Genomic DNA, 17,206 nt, shown 5'->3' with positions numbered 1-17,206 from the left:
CCATTATTCCTACTATCTCATTAATCTACCATTTTTCCATATTTATTGCTTCACTGTTAAATATGCACTTCTTTGTCTCTGTGATCCTCAAAAAACTCACTTGATCTCTCCATCTATTCCCACTAGCTATTCTCCCATATATCTTCTCTCTTTTGTGGCCAGACTCTTTGAGTAGGTCCTCTACAACTCGTCCCTCCTCATCCTTTCCTCTCATTTTTTCCTTAACTCTCTAATCTGGTTTCCAACCTCATCATCTGAAACTGCTCTCTCTAAAGTTACCAAATGATCTCTTAATTGCTGAATCTAATGGCCTTTTCTCAATTCCCATCCTTCTTGTTCTCTCTGCAGTCTGATAATAATTATCTTCTTCTTAATACTCTCCTCTTTTCACTATTTCTCAATTTTTTTCTTCTTGGATCTTTTACATCTAGTCATGGGGCTCCCCCAAGGCTCTGTCCTAGACCCTCTTCTCTGCTCTTTCTTTGCTATCCCACTCCATAATCTTATCAGTTCCCACAAATTTAACTATCATCTCTATGCTCGGGTTTCCCAGATCTGCTTGCCCAGCCGTAACCTTTCTCTTGACCTCCAGTCTCATAACCCAGCTGTCAATTGGATAAGATGTCCCACAGATATCTTAAACTCAATATGTCAAAAACTGAACTCATTATCTTTCCCCTTCTCCCCTAAACCTTCCCTCTTCCCAATCTTTTTGTTACTTCCTAAGGCATTACCATCCTCCCAGTCCCTCAGGCTCACAACCTAGCTGCCATCCTTGATTCTTCACTTTCTCTTAACTCACTATCAGATTGAAGGTAACGGATTGTTAGTGAACTAGGAAGCTGTCTACCCCAAGCATATGAAGATTTCCCCCAGTGGAATGGGCAGATGAGAACAATCTGTTCCAACAGCCATAAAGGCAGCTAAAGCAGGCTCTGTGGAAAGCTTAGAACTTGGCCAGACATCAAAGACACCAATGTCATCTGTTGCCTCCCAGGCATCCTGACCTTTGTCTTTCCACTGGGCTTTGATGACTTTAGAAGAAAGAGTGAGGCTCATGATGTTGTGCAATTCTGCCTCTCTTCAATTCAGTTCATCATCAGTTCAATTCAGACATCACCCCCATGATGTTCTTGATTCTCTTCAAAGCAAAGGATTATATATCCAATATGTTACCAAGTCCTGGCATTTCTATCTCTCTAACATCTCTCTCATATATTCCCTCTTTTCCCCTTTGACAATGTCTTCACCCTGGTGCAGAATTTTGTCATCTTACTTTAGGACCACTTCAATAGGCTCTGCTCTGCCTCTCTACTTCACACTTCTCCTCCACTCAGGTAACCATGTCACTTCCCTCTTAAATAAATCTCAGTGACTCCTAATCACCTTCAGGATTAAATAAAAAATCTTCTATTTGGCCTTCAATGCCCTTCATAACTTGGCCTCCTCCTATTTTTCCAGACTTCTCATACCTTACCCCACCCTACTCCCATGTATTCTTCAATCCAGTGACACTGACTTGCTTATTGCTCCTCCTATCCAACATTCCATCTGCCCATTCTTCATCTTTTCATTGTCTGTCCCCCATGCCTGTACTTCCATCATCTTTCAAGTCCCAATTAAAATTCTACCTTCTAGAAGCCTTTCCTGATTCCCTTTAATACCTTCCTTCTGTTGATATATACATATATACATATATATATATATGTGTGTATATATATATATATATATAATCTTGCACAATTTTTCTGTTGTCTATCCTAATGGGTTATTTCTTTAAGAGTAAAGACTGATTTTTTATCTTTCTTTCTATTTCCAGAACTTGGGATAGTGCCTGGCACTTAGTAAGTGCTTAATAGATGCCTGTTGACTAATTGACCAACTATGCAGAGACCACTCTTTTTGGACTCATGTTCATTCATTTCTGTGTCCTTCCCTTCATTGTCTTTTCCTACTTTCCTTTCTCTTGCTCTCCTAGAGAGTACAGCCTCCTCTTAAAGATCAAGTCCACGGACATAGCTCAGATGCCTAAACCAGCCATCAGCTTGTCAGTGACAAAACAAAATCCCCAACAATGGGTAACAGAGGACCCAGAGTAAAGAGAATTCCCATTCTGCTCAGTAAATTCATATTTTGTCAAGGAGACACAAAAAGGAAGAAAGAATTAGGGGCAGCTAGGTGGCTCAGTGACTAGAAAGTCAAACTTGGAGACAGAAGGTCTTGGCTTCAAATGTGACCTCAGATACTACCTAGTTGTGTGACTCTGGAAAAGTCATTTAATCCTAATTGCCTAGCCATTACTGCTCTTTTACCTTGGAAGCAATGTTTAGTATCAACTGTAAAAGAGAAGGTGTGGGGTTTTAATATAAAAAAATGAAGAAAGAATTACCTATACTCTTAGGGCATGCTTGGGCATGGAATTAAACCTGTGAATTTTGTCTTAATGTAAACATGTGAACTGAGAGATAATAACTGTACTTGACTGACTAAAAGAGGCTTCAGTGGAGCCAGCAGAAAGTACTACCCCAGAGATTTTTCCTCCTCTATACCCACTCATATCTGTCCCATCTTTTGGCAGCAACTTAAACAGCAAGAATCAACAGCAGTTGATGCAGAGGACAAGGAGGAAATGGACACCACTGAGGGTGAGGCCTCTATGATTCCAAATCTCAACCTCCCCCCAAAATTCTCTCTCTCTCTCTCTTTCTCTCTCTCTCTCTCTCTCTCTCTCTCTCTCTCTCTCTCTCTCTCTCTCTCTCTCTCTCTCTCTCTCTCTTTCTCTTTGTCTCTCTGTCTCTCACTCACAAACACACACACACACACACACACACACAAGTTCCTAATCCAAGGGTAAGAGACTTTGGAAAAGTACTTATTTTTGGACTAGATTCAAAGAGATGAATGACTTGTCCAAGTTCATGCAGAGAGGTACTGGCAAAGCTACAATTAGAATGAAAGTTTCCAGGCTAAATTTAATTCTGCAAGCATTTATTGAGTACCCACTATATTCATAGCACTATCCTATCTTCCCTGTATGCAAAGATTTAAAAAAAAAACACTTCCTGCCCTCCATGAACTTATATTCCACTAAACTCCCAATCAATTATTTCATTAATTTTTTTAAGAAACCTATTATTTTAGTGGCAAAGGGAACTTCCAATAAGGACACTTCCTTTATTAATATAGATCAACACCTACAATTTATCATCTTAGAAAGTTACCTGGGTGAGGCAATGAAAGGTTAAGCAACTTGCCCAAATTCACAGCCAGGATGTACCAGAGGCAAGATCTGAACCAAGTTTTCTATGAACTAGTTCTTAATGAATACCTTACATGTATATAGTACTTTGTATAGTAGTTCAGCTAATGCTGTATTTAATTCTCTTAATGACCCTGTTGATAGGAAGACAAGTATTAATTTTCAATGCATTACATATGGGGAACCTGAGACTCTTCAGTGGTGAAACAACTTGAGGGTTGTGCAGTGATAAGTAGACAGGAGCACTAGAACCAAGGTCTCCAGAGTCCTAGCCCTGGGTTCTGTCTATTCCCCAATACTCACCCAATGAGGGTGCAGTCCTCATCTAATAGCTGTTTCTTCTCTTTCCTGACAGGCCCAAAGGGGCACATGAAAGGCAAAGAGAAGGCAAAAGCAAGCAAAGAAGAAAAGAAGAAGAAAGTTCAGAACCAAGGACAGGGACAGGGTCCAGAAGTCCCTGAGAAAAAGAAGCCCAAGATTGATGAGCTCAAGGTGAAGGCCCACTGTAACCAGAGAAGGAGGGTGGGGCAGAGAGCAGTGAAGGGATAGTGCTAGAAGGGTCCAGGGTAAGATATCTGGTCCTTGGTGGCTGTGATGAAGCAACCATTCCCTTCCCTGGAGACTAGTAGCTTCTTTTGCCCAGGGGCTACTGTAAAAAAGTGGGGATCTGTAAGAGAAGGGCAAACAGTTTCTCCTTCATGATGTAATTTGGGGTTCCAGGTGTACCCTAAGGAGCTGGAGTCTGAGTTTGACAACTTTGAGGACTGGCTGCACACTTTCAACCTGCTTCGAGGCAAGATTGGCGATGATGAGGACAGCTCTACAGAGGAGGAGCGCATAGTGGGCAGGTTCAAGGTCAGAGAATGAGGGCTCCAGGTTCTGTTCCCCAAAATGTAGTTTCAACCAAACTATCTGTCCATCTTGGCTTCTGTCACATCTGTAGATCACAAACCCTAGCTTCTAGGTGCTTACCCCAGTCTTCATCTCTAAATGCATTTCCCTCTGTCTTCTTCCCCAGGGTTCTCTCTGTGTATATAAGGTGCCTCTCCCAGAGGACATATCTCGGGAAGCTGGTTATGACCCCACCTATGGCATGTTTCAGGGCATTCCAAGCAATGACCCCATTAATGTCTTGGTCCGGGTTTATGTGGTCCGAGTAAGTCTTTTCCTGCCCTCTTATCTGATCCTTCTTTACCTCCTCCATAATTTGACTGCACTGGTCAGGGTATGGAGTAATAACCGAAAGTGAATCTCATTCTATATAGTAATTTACTTGAAAATCTAAGAAGAATCTTAGACTCGATCTGATTTGATTCTGCCCCTTCATTTTAGAGGTAAGGAAGCTGAGCTCCAGAAAGGACAATGTAATATGGGTAATTAGTGAGAGAGTTAGGACTAGAACCCAGGTCTCCTGACTCCCAGGTCTGGACTCTGTACAACTTGGGCCTGATGGGTATATCAAAGTGGCCACCTGAGTCCTTAATGGCCCTTCTATAATTAGAGATGAGAACAATAATTGGGGTCAGCCAATTACTTTGGGTCTTTCCTAGTCTTGCCTGCCCAGCCTCTTTTGGAAAGGATGGGGAAAAAAAAGAATGGGAAGGAAAACAGATTTTTGCCACACTTTTCCTTGCAGAAGCTTCCATGAATTCTACTTTGGGGAACAGGCTGAGGACTCATTTTATGGCTCCTCTCTTCCCTGACTTGGGAAGCTCCTTGCTATTCCTAGAGATCAGGGAGGAAAGGATAAAGAAGGAAGAGAGAGTGGTTTAAAAAATTGGAACATGGAACAAGGAAAATAGAATATGGGAATTATCTTGTACTGGACACCAGCTAGGACCCAGCCCAGATTAATCACTTCCCCTTCCCATAGGCCACAGACCTACATCCTGCTGACATCAATGGCAAAGCTGATCCCTATATTGCTATCCGACTGGGGAAGACAGACATCCGGGATAAAGAGAACTATATTTCTAAGCAGCTTAACCCTGTCTTTGGAAAGTAAGACCTCCAGTACTCACCTTCCCCCCATCCATGATCCCTTCTACCCAATGATCTCCTCAGCCATGACCTTCTCAGCTCAGTAAACTTTCTTGGGATAGTAATGCTCCCATCCATGACTATTCCCAATCCAGTGACCTTTCTCAGAACACTGAACTTCCTCAGCTTATAGACCTATCCACAGGAGACCTTGCATCCTCTTATCATTCATTATCTCCCTGACTCTGCCTGCAGGTCTTTTGACATTGAAGCCTCTTTCCCCATGGAGTCCTTGTTGACTGTGGCTGTGTACGATTGGGATCTGGTGGGCACTGATGATCTCATTGGAGAGACCAAGATAGATTTGGAGAATCGATACTACAGCAAGCACCGGGCCACCTGTGGCATTGCCCAGACCTATTCTATGTATGCTCTGGGGTGCCATTTGGGGGGAGGGGAAGATAATTTAAATGGGGAGAGGACTGATGGGAGAACAGAAGAGGATCTGGCTTGGGGCAGAAAACAAGATAGGCAGCAATTTTATTTTAAAACCAAGATGATGATGATGATGGTGATTTGGGCATGGTGATCATAAAGTTCTTGTGCTGAGTCCAACTTTGAACCAAACATGCTCCCTGGCTCTTTTTCAGATCTACAACAAGGAAGGATCTTAAATGCTTTTTTGTCATGTACCCCTTTGGTAGTCTGGTGAAACTTATAAGTCCCATCTCAAAATAATGTTTTTAGATGCAAAAAATATATGGGCTTATAAATGAAAGCAACCACACTGACATCCAGTTATAAAAATATATTTTTAAATAAGTCATGAATCTCAAGTTAAGAACACCTGGTCTATGGGCCCCTGGCTAAACTGCTCCCTCTTAGATCCTAGTCCCTTGTGGAAATTACTCATCACAGATATGCAGGCTAATAAATGGGAGGGAACAGAAGATCTATTTGGAGGACAGGAAGCTAAAAATCCTGAATCTGTAAGGGGATGGAAAAGTTGAACTGGAGCAGGATGGAATAGAGGAGGCGAAAAAAATAAAATAAAGGAGGGGTGGGGAACTGGTATTGAGGTAGTAAAAGTAGATGGGAAAAAAGGTCTCGAAAGAAGGATAATGAAAATTGGACACAAGGACAGGGCTCAGTGAAGGATCAACCTCCAGCAAATATAGTATCTTCAAGCATTCTTTACCCTCAAGCAATTCTTAGGCCAGAGTTGGAGAACACTTCCTTGGCAAGGTATAAGGATTAATATTACTGCAGCTACATTAGAAATTAAGTCTCCAACCACTTATGGTCCCAGTTCTGTCCTTTGTTCCAGCCTCACAATCCTCATGCCTCTCTCAACCCTGGGCAAAGCCCTATAGCATCCTTCCATCTCAGTTCTCATCTCATGGAGTATGTATTGTCACTTACAGACATGGCTACAACATTTGGCGAGATCCCATGAAGCCAACACAGATCCTATCCCGACTCTGCAAGGAAGGAAAAGTAGATGGACCTCACTTTGGGCCTCCTGGGCGTGTAAAGGTGGCCAACCGTGTTTTTACCGGCCCTTCTGAAATTGAGGATGAAAATGGTAATTGGTGTCAGCCTGGAAATATCAAGGGACAAGGGCCCTTCCCAGCATTGCCTATAAGCATTTCCTGGAAAAGATGGAATAGGAAAGGAAGGAAATATAGAATCCTGGCTCCACTCTTCCTTGGGAAAATTCAATGAGATCTGCCTTAGAGAAAAGGAAGAGATGCCTTTCTAAGCCCACTTCATGCTGCTGTCTTATTTTCCTATTTCCAAACTTCAAGCATCCGTGTCTCTGTGGTATGTTAGCACTCTCTTCAAAGCTAATCATAGTAATTCCATTCATCTAGTCATCTATCCCAACAATTCTTTAGGTGCTTACTCTGTGATAAAAATACAAGTTTAAAAACAAAACAGTCTCCACACTCAAGGAAGGCAGCTAAATGGTACAGTGGATAGAGTTCTGGGGCTGGAGTCAAGAAACCTGAGTTCAAATCCAACATCAGACACTTCCTAGCTATGTCACCCTGGGCAAGTCACTTAACTCCTATCTTCCTCCATTTCTTCATCTATAAAATATAGATAATATTGGAATTTACCTCCAAGAATTGTTGTAGCAAATAAAATAATATTTGTAACATTTGATACAACAACTAGCATGACTGCTAGTAGTAGTAGTAGTAGCAATAGCAGTAGCAGTAGCAGCAGAAGTAATTTGGCTATACACAAGTACAGTAGTAATCCCTATGACAACAGATACACTGTGTCACTGTTTCTCTACATAAACATACTCTTGGACATTTTTACTGTTCTTGATGGAAACTGTCTTGTCAGATTTCTCTCTCACCCACAGGAAGAAGGAAGAGGAAAGATGTCTTTGCTGTAAGTGTAGACATTGCTAGTCCCAACCCTGCCTTCCTAGCAGGGATATATAACCTCATTGAGAGTGGGAAAGGAGGGGCCATAGACATGATATGGACCATGGGGGTAGGAGACTGTCAGCTGCTTGGTTCAGAACCTGAACCAAATGATACTTCTTGACACACCAGAAAGTCTCCAGGGGGCAGGAGGTGATTAGAAGATAGTGGTATCCCCAACTGAAATATGTTCAGAGAAGGGGTCAGATTTGAGAAGGGGGGAAGATAATTTATTCTGTTTTGGACATCCAATTCAAGATGCCTGAAAGGTCAGATATACTAATCTGGGAGTAATCTGCAGAGAGATAATTAAGCCCATGGGAATTGATGAGGTCACCAAAAGAGAAGGTCTAGAGTAGGGATGGTGAACCTATGGCATGGGTGCCAAAGATGGCACACAGAAAGGCAGAGGGACTCAGGCAGAGATATTCCCCTCCCCTTCTCCACCATGCTTGACAACAATTTTTCCCATCCCCTACTCATCTGCCCAGCAGCCAATGAGAGTGCACAGTGGGTAAGGTGGGCAGCTCACATGTGGCAGAACTAGAGGGCAGCAGAGTGCTGGGGCCATTCTCCTCCCTACACTCACTGAGGACATTCCTCACTTCACCTGCCCCTCTGTCCAGCAAACCAATGGGAGCACTTCTCCCTTCTCCTGGGTGGGATAGGGAAGGGGGGCCCATGCCCAGAATGTGATGAGGGGAAAGGACATGACACATGATCTGGGGGGCCTGGCACTTCATTTCTAAAAGTTTCACCATCACTGATCAAGAGAAAGAAGAAAAGAAGGCCAGGACATAACTTTGGGGAAAACCCACAATTATAGGAAATGATGTGGATGATGAACCATCAAAGGAGACTGAGGAGTCAGCCAGAGAGGCCTTCCCTCAAAAAATCATTTTGTATGTTTTTGTGTGGATGCAAACATAAGCATGTATATACACATACAGCTATATTACCTTACTCAGTTAGATTGTAAGGACCTTGAGAACAGAGACTGTTTCACTTTTTTCCTTGTATCCCTAGCACTCAATACAGTATCTATCACACAGTAAGCTTGTTAATTGATATGGATTCTCTGAAACACCAAAAACACTCCTCACCCCTGGCTCTTCTACTTAGGACAAAAAGACTCTCTGACTTCTATCCCTACAGATCCATTCCTTCTTATGTCTTATATTAATAATAGCAATTCAGCTCAGTGAGGCAGCCAAGTGGTAGTAGAGAACCAAGCCTGGAATCAAGAAGACTTAAACTTCATGAGTTCAAATCTGGCCTCACTAGCTGTAACCCTGAGCGAGTCACTTAATCCAGTTCCTTATCTGTAAAATAAACTGGAGAAGGAAACGGCAAACAACTCTTTGCAAAGAAAACCCTAAATGGGATCACAAAAAGTCAGACATGAATGAAAACAATTGAATAACAACTCAGTTAAGTACCTCCTCCAGACTCATGTTGAAGAAAACTCATACCTAGAAGCAACAGGAAACAGGATATGGAATCAAAAATCCTAGCCTCAAATGCTGGCTTTGCCACTTACTACAAAGTCACCTGTGAGACTTTGAACAAGTCAAATAGCCCCTTTCATCTCAGTTTCCCAATAAGAGGTTTGAACAAAATGACTCTTGGGTTCCCTTCCAGTTCTAAGACTATGATTTCTTCCCTGCCTTACAGGTCAGAGGAAGACTACTGATGAACATGTGGCATTGGCTGCCTTACGGCACTGGGAGGACATCCCCCGGGTGGGCTGTCCCCTAGTACCTGAACATGTAGAGACCCGACCCCTACTCAACCCTGACAAGCCAGGCATCGAGCAGGTAAGGAGAGTAAGGTCAAAAGGAAGAAGAATGAAACTCCAAGAGAAAAGAGGAGAATCTTTGGAAGCTCAGATAGGGAAAGGAATACAGAGAAGATGAGGGGAATCTTGTGGGAAATGGTTAGAGAAGGCAGTTAGGGAACTCAATGTATAGAGATCCAGGCCTAGAGACAGAATGTCCTGGGTTCAAATCTGACCTTAGACACTTCCTAGCTGTGTGGCCCTGGGCAAGTCAATTAACCTCCATTGCCTAGCCTTTACTGTTCTTCTGCCTTGGAACCAATACATAGTATTGATTCCAAGATGGAAGGTAAGGGTTTGGGGTTTCATTTTTTAAGAAAAGGATTAGAGATGGGTAGAAATAGGATATAGACCACCTTCCCTCTATCTATCAATCAGTCAATCAATCAATCTTCTTTGTCCTTGGGTGGTAGAGCCCTAAACTTTATGCTAGTTCCCACACAAAACTACAACTAGGGAAAGGCGTCTGGGATTTTGTCTCAAGATGTCAAAACCCCTAGAAGTATAAAAACTTCATTTTAGCCCTCCTCTAGTCTTCCCCAAGAAATTTGCCTCCACTCAATCACCTTCCCCTGATTACCATCCTCACGCCCTGACTGCCCCCATTAGACATCACACACCGTTTTGCACAGCTGCTGTCTTTCCTTTTTACAACGATTTTTGCTTTATGTTAAAAAGTCTAGTTACAATGTGGTACAGAGACAAAGAAGGGTTAAGAAATGAAGATAGGAAACCTAGTTCTGTGGGTGTAGGAGTGGAGACATCTGAGAGAAGTTTAGGGGCTGTCAAAGCAAAAGGAAAAGACAAGAGCCCCAACATCTATTTCTCCCCAAGGGCCGCCTGGAGCTGTGGGTGGATATGTTCCCCATGGACATGCCTGCCCCAGGGACACCATTGGACATCTCCCCCCGAAAACCCAAGAAGTAAGCTTCCTAGGGCCCTCTGGCTCTTCATTCTTTCTTCCATTCTCAGCAATCCTAGTCCTACTTCATTGTCCTAATATACCCATCAGAAAGTTTTAGCCTGGTATCAGCCAGCACCTGCTGATGAGCTCCCAGTCTGCAGTGCTGTGTGGGAGCCTCAAAGGGAGATACACATTCATCAGTCAACCAATCTCTACTCAACACCAACTGCTCTACAAAGCCTTAGGCACATGAAATAGAAGACAGTCTTTGCCCTGGAGAAGTTTAAACTAACAGTAGGAGATGTTGGCTGGATGTCATTTTACATGCACAGAAAGAACCAAGATAGAAACGTGACTACATTTACCTCTAATGTCACCTAATACAAGCATGGAGTGGTTGTCTGGTACAGCAGAAGTAAAAAACAAAAAGTGGGGGATTTCCTGGGCCAGTGAAGTCAGATCAGGCTAATTTAGAGCAATTTTCAGGAAAGGATGAGGCTTGAGCAATGCTTAGAAAGAGAAGATGGAGACAACTTACTAGAACATAAGGGAAGATATCTTAGATTGGAGGAAATGGCGCCCAAGGGCTAAACATGTATGGGGAGTATGTGGGGGGTTATGTGCCTGAAACAGAAAGAATGATTTTTCAGACTGGGAGCAGTCTGCCAGATCCTGAAAGAAGTTCAGAAGAGTGAGTAATAGACTCAAAGACCATTCTTTGGGAATAGAATTCAGCTCAACCCCATTGATTTACATAAGAAAAAACTCAGCCCAGAGTGTGATGCTGGAGGATTTCCAAATCTCAGGGAAAAGGTTGGGGTGGAAAGACTTTGAAAAAAGTATGAACTCCTTAAGGACAATGACCTGGGAGCACATAGATAACTGCCACCAAGAATCAAATGAGATATGGTAGAGAAGGGAGAAAACCTCAAAGAAAAGACACCTATTGATGGCAAAGAGGAAGAGTCTGAATGTGGTCATGAGGAACTGGCAGTAGGCCTCTTCTCCTCCTGGGCCATTATGTTGGAGGATGTGAGAGAAAGAGCAATCAGTACTATGGACATTGACTAGGGATACAGGGATTTCTGCAGGAAAGGGGTAGGGAGTTTTGTTCTGGGAGGACCAAAGTTTTGTGAGTTCAAGAAGATGCAAGCAGCATGAAATGAAAGATCCCTTTATATCTTCCCAGAATACTCACATACTGACTGTCCTATTGACCATGGGGTTGTGGCTGGGTATTAGTCCTGCTTCTCTAACAATCAGCCTCTGCCCTGTTTGTTTTTCTTTCCATAGGTTTCCTCCTCAATCTTAATCTTCTCACCTCTATTCTCCCAGTTCATCCTTAAAAACCTAACTATAATCCTCTCATCCCAGGATATCAGATTTTTATTCTCACACATAATTGCTTCAGACAGAAAAAGCATCATACTGGGGGGAAAAAGAGACCAGAGTTCTAGTCTGAACTTTACCACTTATGATCTTGGAAAAGAAATTAATTTCTCTGTGTCTCAGTTTACCTGTCTATTGCAAAAAGAAGAGGCTGGGACATCCTTCTGGGCAAAGATCTGGCTTTATTGTGAGCAGAGAAAGCACAGGGCAAGAGTTCTGCAGGTTTCTCCCGCAGTACAAAACCTGAGAACTTAAGTTGAAAAACACATACTTTTAAGGTTTCACATCTATCCTGTTAAATTTATTTGTTGTTGGACTTGAATATTTTAATTAGTGGTCACCAGGGATTTAATTTCTAAATCCCAAAATGAATCACTAAAGTAAAATGTAATTTGTGGTAGTTTTATTTACAATAGAGGGAAGATATTAAGGAATGAGAGAGAGAGACAACTCCAGCTTCCTCTGGGCCAGGTAGAAATTCTAAGGCCCTAATCAGGGAAAAATGTCTCAAATTTAAGCCTCCAAGAAAGGCAGGGTTATTAAGTCAGCTTTTCATTCACCAACAGTGACCATCTAAAAGAAAAGTAGTCTGAGGTCTCCTGCACGAGCTCCTCCAGGGGTCCAATTCCACAGCCAAGTGTCTTCACCCCAAGTCTGAGTGTCTTGTCTTCTAGTCTCTCCTCCAAGTGCAAGTTCTTCAATCTAACTTGAATCAAATACATCTTCTTCTGGTCTCTGGTCCTCTTTTTAAAGATCTTTTTCTCTTGTGTCACCTCCCCTAAATTTCATGTCTACCAATCACAGCAGACACTCCTCTCTAGGACTGCCCATTCTTTAGTTCACACCTTCTTTGGTTAGATTATACCTTTTTTGGTTACTTAACACCTTTTTTGGTTAGTTCACCTTTTGTAGTTAGTTAACACCTTTTTGACTTAAAATGGGTAGATCTACTTCAAATACTGAGTTACCACATTTTTGTAGATTAAAATCTAAAAATAGATTGTGGATTACAATTCAATCTTCCCAATAAAGGAAGAGCAAAGTACCTTCATTGTTATAATCAGAAGATAGCTAAATCCAATCTTCACAGTCTCCAACCTGCAAGTCTTCCAAGGACCCATGCTCTCCCCTGAGGGTCCTGACCTCCTGCCTAACCTCCTTGAACCCATTGGAATATGGTCACACACACACACACACACACACACACACACATACACACACACACGCATGCACATGCATGCATGCTTAAACTCACTGTAACAATACACATATTTGAAATTGGAAATTAAGTATTACCCTGGGACTACATTCTTAATCTATTCACATATACAGACTCTTGTCTGGGTCTAATTTTTACTACAAATCACACAATTACATCTTATAGTTCTAAAAATCATACTTAAAACATTTATTAAGCTATTAATTATTGATTTTCTGACTACACTATTCAATAGGAATAATAATCTGCCATTACAAAGCTGCTGTGAAGATTTGTAAAGTAATGGACAATATGAACCACAGAGCACTTTATAAATGGAAGGGATTTCCATTATTATTATTATTATTGTTATTATTATTACCTCAATTTTAGTTTCTTCAATAGAGTACAAATAGAAACAGTTCTTAGATAAGTCTCTATCCTTTTATATTTTACAGTCTGTGTCTTGTACAAGAGAATAAAAGAACTGCTTTTTGTAATTGAATAAAAGTATTAGGGCAGTTAATCCCAGTCAATATAGAATATTGGGCTGGAGTCAACAAGACTTATCTCTCTGAGTTCAAATCTGGCCTCAGATACTTACTAGCTGTGTGTCCCTGGACAAGCCACTTAACTCTCCTTGTCTTAGTTTCCTCATCTGAAAAATGTGCTAGAAAAGGAAATGGCAGACCACTCCAGGATCTTTGCCAAGAAGATTCCAAATGGAGTTATGACTGAAAACAACTGAACAACAGCAAAAATATTAGGATATCAGCTCATCTGAGAGTTCATTAGAAGCATGCTTGGCACAACTCTGGAGCTGACAGAACTATGGGAGAAATTTATACATACCTCTCCTTCCCACATGATTTTGATCTCTTCTGTTAGAATTCTATATTTTGAAAGCTGGGAGATTATGGGTATTTATTATATCAGCATCAATTTAAAACTTTGCTCTTAAGTCCAGATGCAACAGTTTAATAGTCTGTAGTGATGCTCTGGTTGCTGCAGTTTAGTTATCCAGGATATTCTGAGGTCTTTCTATATATGTAGCATAATAGATTTGCTGCCTTTCAGTTCTTAAAAGGTGGTGAGCTCCATATATGTATATGGAGCTCACCACCTTTTAAGATCATGTCTTGCTAAGAATTTAATAGGTATAGGCTAGCTAGGTAGCACAGTGCATAGAGACCTAGAATCAGGAAGGACCTGGGTTCAAATCTGCCCTCAGATACTTCCTAGCCATGTAACCTTGAGCAAGTCACTTAAACCCAATTGCTTAGCCTTTGCCGCTCTTCTGTCTTAGAATTATTAAAGCAGAAGGTATGAATTTTTAAAATGAAAAAATAATTTATGCTAAGTTTCTCTAGAGACTGGTGGTGATGATGTACTATTTCTACCATATCCTTTCACAATTTAAACTGATAGCTAAATCCATGTTCCTTAAATTGGCCTTTTATAATTTCTGGTGACAGCAATCTGGTCCTAAATTGTCATCAAGAACCCTTCCATTTCCACAAACAAGTCAGCATGAATCTGCCATTTGTTCAGAGTTCCTTTGACAGCGTATTGTTGACTGAATTCTTGTGAATGTTGCCCATTGAGCCCCTTAGGATTCCATTCTTGGATCATCGTTACTTCATATCTGTCATCTGGAAATAAACCATTTGATTGCTCCAATGGTCTATACTTGTTATCAAGATTTTGCCCTTGCTCCCAGTCATGTCTGCTTGATTATTGCTGTAGGGACAGCAAGGTAGAACAGTGGATAGAGCACCAGGCCTGGAGCTGGAAGGATCTGGGTTCAAATCTGACCTCAAACACTTCCTAGCTATATGATCCTAGGCATGTCAGTTAACTGATTGTCTAGCCCTTGCTGCTCTCCATCTTAGAATCGATCCCAAGACAGAAGGTAAAAGTTTCTTTTTTAAAGTATTGCTGTAGATGTGTAAACTATTTCTCATCTATGTACTTAGTAGTAATAGTAAAAGAAGTTATTGAGAAATGCTGCTTGGCATAGTAGATAGACATCTGACTTTGGAGCCAGAAAGACCCAAGTTCAACTAATGCCTATCACACATACACAAACTGTGTGAGCCAGGGCAAATTATTTAAACTCGCGGTGATCTGAACCCCTCTCTAACTCTGTAATTTGTAGAGAAGATGCCAGTCTGCATTGGTAGAGGGAGTTTGCTCATCTAGGAGTTCCCTCTAATAATGAAATTAGTTTCTCTCACTACTACTGCTGCTGCTACTTCTATTACCACTACTGTGGCTGCTATTATTACTAATTATTCTTATTCCTCAGGTATGAGCTTCGGGTCGTTGTATGGAACACAGATGAAGTGGTACTGGAGGATGATGACTTTTTTACAGGGGAAAAGTCCAGTGACATCTTTGTGCGGGGGTGAGCTGGGGCACAGTGAACTTGGAAGGCTAAGAACTGGCTGTGAATGAGGTCTTTTGTGTGGTTATCTGGGCAGGGGAGGACGGAAGGGACAGGACATCCATGTAAGGGGAGGGGAAAAGAGAAAGCACAAAATAGCCACTCATCAGACCTCCAAAGGCTGAGAAGGTAAGTGGGGACCAAAGTGGCTGAAAAGTGGGGGCAGAGGTGAGGCCAGGATGGCTTTATAAGCAATAAGCTTTAAGAGCTTCCATGGCAACTTCCCCACAGGTGGTTGAAGGGGCAGCAAGAAGACAAACAAGACACTGATGTTCACTATCATTCCCTGACTGGTGAAGGGAACTTTAACTGGCGCTACCTGTTCCCCTTTGACTACCTGGCAGCAGAGGAGAAGATTGTTATCTCCAAGAAGGAATCCATGTTCTCTTGGGATGAAACAGAGTACAAGATCCCTGCTCGGCTCACCTTGCAAATTTGGGATGCAGACCACTTCTCTGCCGACGATTTCTTGGGTGCGATCAGAGAGAGAGGGAAACACATTGAAACTAGGGAAAAGCTGGGGGAGAGAGAGAGAGAGAGAGAGAGAGAGAGAGAGAGAGAGAGAGAGAGAGAGAGAGAGAGAGAGAGAGAGAGAGAGAGAGAGAGAGAGAGAGAGAGAGAGAGATCTGGAGACCGGAGGAGAGGAACTAGGATGGCTCAGATTCTCTAGACAGCCTCCATCATAGCAAATCAGAATGAGGCACCTAGGAGGGGGTTACACTGAACACCTGAATGCTCATGTTACAATAGGTGCCATTGAGCTGGACCTGAACCGATTCCCCCGAGGCGCCAAGACAGCCAAGCAGTGCTCCATGGAGATGGCCACAGGAGAGATGGAGGTACCCTTAGTCTCCATCTTCAAACAGAAGCGTGTCAAAGGCTGGTGGCCCTTGTTGGCTCGTAATGAAAATGATGAGTTTGAGCTTACGGTGAGCACTGAATTGCTGGACATATAGATGTAGAAGACAGACAGGGGAAGTAATTGATCAATCAGTATTTATTAAGCTACTACTAGGTACCAGGCACTATGCTAAGCACTGATAATACAAAAAGAGGCAAAAGGCAGTCCCTGCCTTCAAGGATTTACAATCTAATGGGGGAGACAAAACAAATATATACAAAGCAAGTTACACATGGGTTAAATAGTAAAGAACAGAAGGAAGGCACTGGAACTAAAAGGGGTTAGGGAAGACTTTTTGTAGAAGGTAGAATTTGTAGGAGGTATGACTTAAAGGAAGCCAGGGAACTCATTAGTCAAGGTGGGGAGGAGGTATATGGGGGAAAGAGAGAGAAGAGAGATTGATCATTATTCTAAGCATGGGAACATTCAAAGAAAATGCCAGGAGCCAAGAGATGGAATATCTTTTCATGGAACAGCCAGGAGGCTACTAGAGGGGAGAATAATAGAAGTGGGGATGGAGGTGGGGGGTAGGTCTTGAGGAATAAGGACTTCATGGTGCTGAGCTAGGTGCATGTAGCATGTCAAGTGCCTCTTCCCTAGAAAGTGGAGGCCAAAAAGGCTCTGGGGGGGATCATGGTGATCATGATGGAATTTAATAGTTACTGTGAGATTATGCATCTCTCTAGGGAAAAGTGGAGGCAGAGTTGCATCTATTAACCGCTGAGGAAGCAGAGAAGAATCCTGTGGGGCTTGCTCGAAATGAACCAGACCCTCTGGAGAAACCTAAGTGAGTTCAGATCTCCTTTTCCCTACTTACTCTTCTCTTCCCTTTCAACCCTTTCTAGTCCTTC

The 17,206-nt window shown here is 42.2% G+C and overlaps 1 protein-coding gene across 3 annotated transcripts in view; it reads left to right on the top strand.

The window, feature by feature from the left end:
- The window catches only part of OTOF (otoferlin), a 181,508-nt gene that overhangs the window by 160,363 nt on the left and 3,939 nt on the right, over nt 1-17,206 (top strand). For all 3 annotated transcript variants that reach the window (XM_007475949.3, XM_007475948.3, XM_056813149.1), the window contains 13 exons: nt 2,579-2,645; nt 3,615-3,751; nt 3,980-4,114; nt 4,278-4,415; nt 5,133-5,260; nt 5,495-5,665; nt 6,664-6,824; nt 9,355-9,497; nt 10,352-10,440; nt 15,317-15,415; nt 15,686-15,927; nt 16,205-16,383; nt 17,042-17,142. In XM_007475949.3, coding sequence (XP_007476011.1) covers nt 2,579-2,645; nt 3,615-3,751; nt 3,980-4,114; nt 4,278-4,415; nt 5,133-5,260; nt 5,495-5,665; nt 6,664-6,824; nt 9,355-9,497; nt 10,352-10,440; nt 15,317-15,415; nt 15,686-15,927; nt 16,205-16,383; nt 17,042-17,142 — 1,790 coding nt within the window. The remainder of the gene's footprint in view (nt 1-2,578; nt 2,646-3,614; nt 3,752-3,979; nt 4,115-4,277; nt 4,416-5,132; nt 5,261-5,494; nt 5,666-6,663; nt 6,825-9,354; nt 9,498-10,351; nt 10,441-15,316; nt 15,416-15,685; nt 15,928-16,204; nt 16,384-17,041; nt 17,143-17,206) is intronic.

This window comes from Monodelphis domestica, chromosome 1 (assembly GCF_027887165.1).
Source record: "Monodelphis domestica isolate mMonDom1 chromosome 1, mMonDom1.pri, whole genome shotgun sequence".
Classification (NCBI taxonomy): domain Eukaryota; kingdom Metazoa; phylum Chordata; class Mammalia; order Didelphimorphia; family Didelphidae; genus Monodelphis; species Monodelphis domestica.
Note: the sequence above shows the minus strand (reverse complement) of the source record. Positions and strands in the feature narration are given on the sequence as shown.